Genomic DNA, 9,804 nt, shown 5'->3' with positions numbered 1-9,804 from the left:
GAATCCCCGACCGGGCCTCGGGAAGCCGGGGATGGCCTGAGCTCTCCGGATGGATAGGCCAAATCCGGAGGAAAACAAGGAGCCGGGGGCGGGGCTGGCGCCATCCGGATGGAAAAGAGGGCTACCGGGGGCCTCGTCGGGGAGACGGCTGGAGATGCTCTAATTTCACATTTACTTTTAGAGATGTTAAACTGTAGAGGATATAAACATGAGATATTTTTTGTGAGACGGAGGGAGTATATAATATCGGTTCGCTTAGGTTTCATCGATCTTTTTCAATAAGATCGGGGATGATCTGTGTTGATTAGGAAAAACATACTCCGTACATGATCAGCAGAATTACGGGCATGCTTGGAAGCATTGGAACTGTCTCTTCAACACAGTCAGCTACCAGTTGTTACTAAATCAGACCGCGTCAAACTGATTGAAGCAACAAGTTTGGAGATGCAGGATAGATCCTTCATGCCTTTACTTAGGAATTCGTCTAACCAGAATTGAGTTATATTTTGCAGGGCATTACAAATAGCATTCGGTACTTCAAAGAATAGACTATAGAGAAGAATTTAACTAAAACATGAACTATATCACCAAATATTCAATCGAATTCGTACAAAAGGTATTGCATCTAGACAGAGTACATAACTACCCAGTCTTGGTACTACCAGGCCAGGCAGAAAACTCACCTTACAAAAGGGAGGGTACTATCCAGATGGGGGCTGGCCAATTCAACCAGGGATCCCTGGGTGGGGATGTGCTAGCAAGGCTAATGCATAGTCTGTTTTGCGATGCTCCACATGCCTATTTCCCGCTTGAAGAATTTACATAAATTGACATAATCGTAAGAATCATCGGTAACGTAGGCGCAGTCTGTCAAAATAGAGTGTAAGGCATCGTTTGGCATCTCAGTATTTTCAAAACTATAAGTTTGTTAAAGCGAAACGTTCCCAAGTTAGGGTTAGCCACTGCCTTCAAATTTGCAAGAGCAGAACGCCATATACTACCTTATGCTATAAAAAGAAAAAGAAAAACATACATGATCCCTATTGATCTATAAGAAAACAGTATTGATAAAACCACCTTATACTCAACAGAGTATAATCACCATTGACCCGGTACAATCGTATCATCTACCAATTTCGCCGATTCCTCTATTTTGCTTTTCTTCAAAGCCAAAGTTTTCTTGTGTAATTTCATTCATTCCTTAATTTTTGTTTGAGTTGTCGAGTTGATCGCTCAACATAGTCCAGCAGTTCAGCTCTATTTCAGACACACCGATAGCTTCTTGCAATTCAGAATATTATTTATTCTATCTCCTTCATTCCTGATCGTTCGACCTCCCTGAGAATATCGATGATGGGTACAGGAAGAAGATACCAGGTAAAACTTTCTAATATCAGGTAAAACTTTCTAATTGCAGACACACCGCTGTCTTCTCACATCATACACACAGACTCTTTTTTTTGCCAGAAAGATGTCACTATTTTTTTTTCTATACTAGATACAAGGTAAAACTTTCTAATATCATACAAGATCATTAGAAAGAGATGAGAGAACAAAGCATTTACCCGGTGAAGAAGAGCCATGGAATGTGTGAACGGCTAATTTTCTTTGGGTGTATACAAATATATCACACGCGGATATACACACTGAATGTGCTTCATGTAAGCACGAACATATGCAACGACTAATAGGGGCTATATCAATCTATCTTTTTTCTGCAATTTACCTATAATGGTATATCCATCTATCTGCCTCTAATACTCGAGTTTTCAAAGTAAATGCCACATTTCTACCCACACCTACATTGAATTTCTCCGCAGATTCACTTCCTCTCCTGTGAGAAACCAGGAACAGACAGGTGACAATTCTTCTGGAGGTGCAGCAGCACATCCTTAGCTTCCACGACCGACGATTTCCTGTGCTTTGCGAGCCTGCACGCGAACGCGACCGCCGAGCTAATGAAGTCGTCGGCGATCTCCAGAATCAGATCCTCCACCTCCGGATCGACCTCGCAGAGCGGATCCACCTGCGTAACCAAATCCTGTACCTTTCTCTTCCCAAGAAGCTGGCTGACATTTCCTCCCGGTGGTCCTCTATGGAGAGGATTTGCCGCACCAGCGGCCATGGTTCCGCCTGACGAAGGTGTCATCGGCTGGGAGGCAGGTGCTGGCATCCTTGGAGATGGTTGCTGTTGCTGCCGCTGCTGGTTCAGGTGTTGGGCATTCAGGTGGGGAAGCCGTTGCAGCGCCTGGGCAATCTGCTGCCTATTCAGTCCCCTCTGCTGAAGTTGTTGTACCAGTTGCATCATCTGATCTCGCTGAAGTTGATTCGGAGGAAGAGGTGAGGCCATCGCCGCTTGCATCTGCTGGACCGGCGACATCTGCACCATGGGTCCATTTTGTGATGATCCTGCAGGTAGCTGCTGCGGCCTCACTTGCTGCGCAAAACGTTGTTGAATTTGATGCGGAGAAAGAGGCGAGGCCATCGACGATTGCGCCTGCTGCGTCGGCAACATATGCACCATAGCTCCATTTTGTGATGATGGCTGCTGTGGCCTCATTTGGGCGAAACGCTGTTGAGCTTGAGCGCTATACGGGTTAGTCCTCATCTGGTTCATCCCGGTAATACCTCCCATGGATTGTGCAGTGGCAGCGCTGAATTGTGTGCCTTGTACTAGGCCCCTCTGCCCTGGCTGCGCCATCATCGGTGGCTGGAACTGGAGCCCGTACCGCGCCCTGTTGTCCTGCCCTTGCAGCGTCCTCGGCTGCCCCTGCGCGCCAAGCATGGCCTGCGCTACGCCGGCCGGGAAGCTCATCTGCGCGCCGTACGCCGCGCCGGCTGCCGCGTACCGTGGAGGCTGGCCGACGGCAGGGGCGCGGGAGGCCGGGCCCGAGCGGTGCATCGCGCCGAGGGCGCCGGAGCCGTCCGCCGCCTGCGGGGGAGAAGGCGCCTGCAACCGCGGCTGGAGGTCCATGGATCTGCCCCCCGCAGCAGCCGACGCCGGGTCGGATACGGCAGGGGACAGGGGGATTTGGGGGGGAATTGGCGGTTGGGGTTCTGCTGGTGCTGGTTGAGGACAGAGGCGGCGAACTGGTCGGGCTGCTGCGATGCGGTGGTGGCTGCGGACGGCGGATCGGCCATGGCGGGTGGGCTGGGCTGTAGGGTTTCGGCGGCGGCGATCGGAGACGACGCGTGCTGGACGGGTTTGCGTGAGCGCGACGGGTCGTTTGGCTCCTGTGCTCCTTTTGACCGCCGGATCAATCAATGCCGGGGGCAGGGGCCTATTTGATCCACAGAATAGTGGAAGAAAATTATATTTGGATTTTTACGGATAAACTAAAAGAAAATATATTTGGACTTTTTACTGTGGAAGAGCCCGGTGATGATTCTGAACTCAGTGATTCCGGCAGTTTGGAGTATCTTGTCTATCCGCGAGGATTATATCTCATCCTTGCTCCTAGAATCGAAAGGTTGATCCCTCTGCTAGTATCCTTGTGTATAATGAATCAATCCATGAGTGTTCCGTTGTCCAAGGCGCTGCGCTCACGACAAGGGTAGTTTAGCCTTTCGGCTTAGGTGGAGAGATCTGCGTGGGAGAGAGAGATATTGTAAGAGCCTTATACCCGAGTAGAAACTATGTGTGCTCCGAGGGGAGAGGTTGCACCTTTTTATATAGGCGGGGCTCGGAGGACCATCTTGCAGGAGGGGCAGCCCTAGGGTGCAACCTCCCCCTTCATCGCTGCCCCTTGGCTTCTATCGCCACCAACCCTAGTTGATCGACCTTTATTTCATCCCAAAGAAAGGAACACATCCCTGTGTGACTTGGGGCTTGAGCCCATATGGGCTTATATGGCCCATGCGGTCACCTATGGGGCCGCAACAATACTATAGCTCATAGGTCTCTTTGGTACCCCTCCAGTCCTTCAACATAAAGTTCGGAGGTCCTATAAAATATTCTTGAATAATTCCAAATGTCTTCGAAATAATTTTAATGTCCCAATAAAAATTCCGATGACACTATCAAACGTAAACCACAAATAAACTACCACAATAGATTGATTTGCTTTAAGCATGTGACCCAAGAAGTTCAGTAATATGTAGACATGACTTCAAAACTCCTTCAGATTAATAACTAACAGCGGGACCTGGACGACCATGATAACCCCCAGAAGCACACACATAGATAATATCAGCCTATAGTTGATACAAATGTTAATACCTATGTGCTCATGATACAAATGACAACCCAAGGCGAGACTTTGGTATCCTCGTGATACAACACTTAGTCACCAGTATATCCCTTACCCTGAGTCTGTTATTGCTCTATTTTCTAATTATTTATTCCGATGTCCTTGTGATCATTATAATAATTTGTTTGGCCAGATGACATTGTGACATCATAATATCGAGCGAGCTCGCGGTGTATATATCCATCACCATGAGGAGCAATATCCCATTCTTGAAATATCCAAGTTCTTATGCGTGCCTTCCGATGTACCCAATCATCATCATTATGATCACCTTGTTACAGACAACATCTAATGATAATCAAAGTGCATCAATTCGTCCGAGGTCACTTATACTCTCATGGTCTAAAGACCTGTGCATAATACAATGACATGATAATGATGATACTAACAACGACCGACAAAACTATCTCATAGTATCGGTTCGGTACCCTTGCCTTTTCAACACTGTACTCTCATTGTTGTTGGCATCCTTGTTACTTTAAACAATACCCATGACCAAGAAAACATGGTCATCACACAACACATGAGCTAGTCCTAGAGGCGTGACTAGGAAAAACTTGATATTTACATCTCTACACGTGTTTATGAGTTTTCCTTCGAATCTCACATCAAAGTACCATATCAGTTATAGCATAAAGACATAAACAATAATAATAACATTAGAATCAAATAATAATATTTATTATTGCCTTTAGAGCATAACTCCTTTATTTTATATAAACAAAATAAATTTACATCAGGTTAGATATAAGGAAAAAAATTCTATGGAATTGCACACAAAGTAGATCATGTAAGACTTAAAGCGGAGACCACGAGCTACACGCAACCCATTATTTGCGAACACTCATAATTTGTATTTCAAAGTTTTAAAAAATTCGAAACAAAATTCTGGGGACAACCAATGATTTATACTACAATGTAGTAAAATTTCAATACAAACTACTTCATATTATAGTCTACACAAAATTGACAAATTGTGACAAATTTTGTAATGAATAGTGCATATTTCAAGACTATAAATTTGTCATTTTTTAAACTTCGTGTAGCCTAGAATACAAATTAGTTTGCACTAAAATTCTACACCATTGTTGCATACATCATTGGATACCTCTGGAATTTTATTTCGAATTTTTGTGATACTTTAAAATACGAATTTTATGTATTTGAAAATAAAATCTACATGAAGCTCGGCCTGCAAAACGTCACACTCATAGACCATAGGATATATTCCTATGATTTCAAATCCTACAAGGCAAAGAAGCTCCGTAGGGAAAAAAACCTAAGGGATGCAATCGTCCAAATCAAACACCTATGAAATCCATTGAATCAAAATAACTCTTATCCTTTTGTTTGTACTATTCTATGTTTTTGGGATCATGTGAATGAAACTCCTCCCGGAGTCACGTGGAGATCCGCAACCTAATTCCGCGAAAACATGAAATTCAAGATATGTTTTTTTTTGATAGTACGCTAAGCTGAACTTTAGGGTACTTTGAAAAATATTAATTGACAAACCGGGCATAAATATTGTCTAATACGCCCATTTCCGTTTCTTTCCGTATATAGTAGGGATATAAATGTTCCCACCACTAATCCCCGGTCTCTCTCAAGTTCTACCTTTCTTGTCCTCCATGAGAACTTAATTTCTTCATCCCGCCTATGACGCCACCCAATTATACTCCACCTGCCACCTCTAAAGAAGAAGCTCATGCGTATGTCATCACAACTCCATTCATGCTAGCTTCCACTCATATGGCATTCCCCTTGCCTCACCAGGATGCGACGTAGGCTCTAGTCGCGACCCTTTCTTTCTCATGACTACCATAGGGGATAGGTAGATATGAACTATATTTGAAGGTATAAACATAAAATAATTCAAACAAACTAAGCATAAAGCTTTTTAAAGCATAATAAGAAAGACAACAAAATTCCAACAAAAGGAAACATGAGAGTCATCAATTAGATTAGTGTGATGACAACATCTCCCAAAAGCTAGGATGGGTATAGAATTAGAGATGGACCAAGTTTACTTTATTTCTATATCCATCATAATCAGAACAAGATCTCCATGTTTACCTCTAACTAGACCATAAACTTGTCTTAAACTGAATTAGCAAGTGTTGCTTCTGGCATATAATGTCCAATAGGTACACAAGATAGACTGCATGTGGCATTATGCGACATGATCATGCAGGTTATGATAAATGAGTTCTGTAAGTTTAATCAAGGTGGATTGCAAATGGTACCAAGGAAATAATTATATCAATAGATGAATTTTGTAAAGCCACCTCCTTAGTTCACAAGTTTCTTCCATGACAAGGAGTCCCATGCAAGGAGACCATGTTGATTCTCGTTCAACGTTTTGTTGTGGACCTACGTTCACAAAAAAAAAATGTTGCTTTGTTGTGGTTTGTGACTTGTGAGTGTCTAGTTGTGAAGATTTCATCCTACAAAAAAGCATTATGCCATGGAGTTGTTTGTGGTTTAGTGGAGGCTCGGGACCAAAAGACAAGGATTGTAGTGTTACTTTTATTAAAGGTGTGATGCTTTGTTCTTGCAAAAACTCTAAGTCTCTAAACATAAGACAATATTGATCTCGCGACCTTTGAGGTCATCCCATGTGCCCACGGTTACTCTTGCCTCCATTTGAACATGTATCTTCTAGATCATCTTTTTTGCTTATTTTCTTACCCCATGCATCAATACTTACGCCTTCGCAATGCTCTAAGTCAGGGACGGAGCCAGGGGTGCCAGCTAGGGCCATGGCCCCCCTAACAATGGAAATTTTGTTAAAACGCCCCTATAAATTATGTAAAAAATGTAGAATATTCTCTAAATTACACATATGGCCCCCTCTATGCAAAAGAAATGCTAAGTTGGCCCCCCTTGTAGATAATTTCTGGCTCCGTCCCTGCTCCAAGTGGCATGTTTCATAACTTTGCATGCTAAACACTTGTCAATGTGGCAAGATGATCAAGCAAAGAGAGGAATGCTAGCTAAATATTGCCTCCTTGCAAGATCCAACACACTAAGTGGAATGGAAAATTTGTAAATGATATGGTGAAGTAACCTGAAAGGCAGCTTGCTTACTTGTTTTTTTTCATATTTTTTTTATTTCTGCACTGGTATATAAAATAAGTTTAGCACAACAATACATTTCAACAAAAACAATGAACATGAAGTTATAGTACACGCATTGTAAGAATATAGTCTATTTGACTTACATATCAGAGATCTGATATTTCTTGAACATACTTGTGACGTAAAAGGCAGTGCAAGATGCCGATTTCATTAGCATAGATATAAGGGAAAAAATAGAGAGATTGAGCCTGTTCATAAGGAGAACTAGGCGGAAAACAACATAATGCAGAGCTGATTATAGGACAACCGTGTAAAAACCCTTCACCGCTGCATGACTACCAAAAGAGAGTGTGTAGGGGATCTTCGACAACGATCTGCCATTGGGGATAAGGTTTTTACCTAGAGCACAACACAATACTACCACGCTAAACCCCAAGTAAAGGGGTCTGGCCACGCCAAGAGCAACCACGGCCTTCTCGAGTTTATTTTTGGACTTTGGAAGATTGTGTGGGGGATCTTCGACAACGATCTGCCATCGGGGATAAGGTTTTTACCTAGAGCACAACGCAATACTACCACACTAAACCCCAAGTAAAGGGGTCTGGCCACGCCAAGAGCAACCACGGCCTTCTCGAGTTTATTTTTGGACTTTGGAAGAGTAGTAAATGTCAAACATACACATTGCACCGGCACAACATTCTCCCCAGCGCTGCGCTTTTCCCCTAGTTAAACCTATCCCAAAGTCTTCAAAAGGTTTCAAAAGTCCACTTGGATAGATTCTCAGCATTCGCAGAGAAGGGCCTCCATATGTATATAAAGTCGAAATAACGATACAATACTACTTTTTTTAAATATCCAACAACCGAATAGTTGGTGGTTTAGGTGTCGAATTCGTGGACTTTTGGCGCATTGATTGGGTTGTTTGTTGATGGGGTGTCCCTGTCATGCTCTCTTCTGCGGTTCTACCCCCACCAGTTGTGCGTTCGTTTTCCGGTCCAAATACTGTACTCGCTTAGTGGAAGGAGGATAAGTCTTGTTTCCTGTAAAATTATGGTTTGATCTTTGATGTCTATCCAACAGCTTCTCCAACAGGCGATCGATCATAGTAGCTACGAATCAAGGATGGTACTTGGTAGAATCATATGGGCGTCGGCCACTACTGTTCCATCGAATCCGGAACCAAATCCAAAAGCTAGCTAGAGAAGAAGACGAATTGAACTAATCGGTAAAATTAAAACAGTCGATGTTCTCGCCATTGATTCACATGGTGTGCAGCTAGGCTGGTATTCCCAGTATCCGTAGTACTGTAATATACAAGCAGAGGAAAAGGAAAGAGGGAAATAGAAGAACATAGCAGAGCAGCTTTGCCAAGCTCCGATCGATCGAGCTGTTCCTGATGCTACATGCCGGATAAGTATATCACTATATCAGTTCGTATATGCATGGTGATCAGGAAAGGTAGGTGCCGCAGACTCCGGCGCCGGCGCGGCAGCCACCGCAGGCGCAGCCCCAGCCGCCGACGAACACCGGCCCGTTCGCGCGGGAGCCGGAGCGCCGCCGCCGCTTCTCTTCCTCGTCGCCGCCGGCGGGGGCGGAGGAGGCCGCGAAGATGACCAAGGATAGCACGGACAGGCACAGGATGACGACGCAGAAGACGACGTCGTCCCCGCCGACGGCCACCGCATCGTGGATCGTCTCGAAGACCACGCTCGCCATGCGCTCCGACTCCTCCTCCCTGTCGTCGATCAACCTGCTTCGCTACCGCTGGAGCGCGCGCGCGGTCGAGACGAGACCGTGAGAGTGTGGGTATGTGAAAGGAACAGGAGGTTTGCTTGTATGAAAGCGGAGTGAGGCTTATCCAAGGGAGAGAAATTTACGACCTCCGCAGCTGCAAATAATGGCATATGGGACTCCCCGCCTCCCGTCGAATGATAACGACGCCTGTTTTGGTTTGTAACGACTATCTATCGAGGACCGATAACCCTTTTATTAAAGTACATGCCACTTCGATTCATATTGCTTATAGCGGTAAGTAACATGTCAGAGAAAGTAACAAATCTTTGCTTAGTAATAAATATATGGCTGGTTCGAAGCTTTGCAGCGATAGTGAATTTGCTAGGTGTTTCCGGCTTCATAGGGGCGGCATGAGAGTAGGAGCGTCGAACACAGAAGAAGTTCAATATCCTACCTTTCAGGGTGAAAATCTAAGGTTCAGTTTTAACTGATTGCGACTGACAATGATCTTGTTGAAGGCATTCTTTTGAGAGCGGAGATTTTTTTCAGGGTGAAAATCTAAGATCTACGATCCGGTGACAATGATGTTTGTGCACCGTTTTCTTTTTAGAGGCTTCATTTTTAGAGAACTTAATCTTTAGGTGTTGTCACGGTGGTGTTTGTGTTGTTGTTGTAAGGATTGAAACACTATAGCGGCAGTTTCCCTCCCTTTTTGGCTTCTCCTTCTCTTTTCGGCTTT

At 44.3% G+C, this 9,804-nt stretch overlaps 1 protein-coding gene and 1 pseudogene across 1 annotated transcript; both read right to left on the bottom strand.

Annotated features, from left to right (window-relative positions):
- Positions 1–1,521: 1,521 nt before the first annotated feature.
- LOC124686760 lies at positions 1,522–3,148 on the bottom strand (annotated as a pseudogene).
- A 5,409-nt stretch (positions 3,149–8,557) lies between these two features.
- On the bottom strand, positions 8,558–9,135 carry LOC124686759. Its single transcript, XM_047220660.1, has one exon. The coding sequence runs from the start codon at positions 9,045–9,047 to the stop codon at positions 8,781–8,783; it is 267 nt and encodes an 88-aa protein (XP_047076616.1). The 5' UTR covers positions 9,048–9,135; the 3' UTR covers positions 8,558–8,780.
- Between the last annotated feature and the right edge of the window lie 669 nt (positions 9,136–9,804).

This window comes from Lolium rigidum, chromosome 2 (genome assembly GCF_022539505.1).
Source record: "Lolium rigidum isolate FL_2022 chromosome 2, APGP_CSIRO_Lrig_0.1, whole genome shotgun sequence".
Classification (NCBI taxonomy): Eukaryota; Viridiplantae; Streptophyta; class Magnoliopsida; order Poales; family Poaceae; genus Lolium; species Lolium rigidum.
Note: the sequence above shows the minus strand (reverse complement) of the source record. Positions and strands in the feature narration are given on the sequence as shown.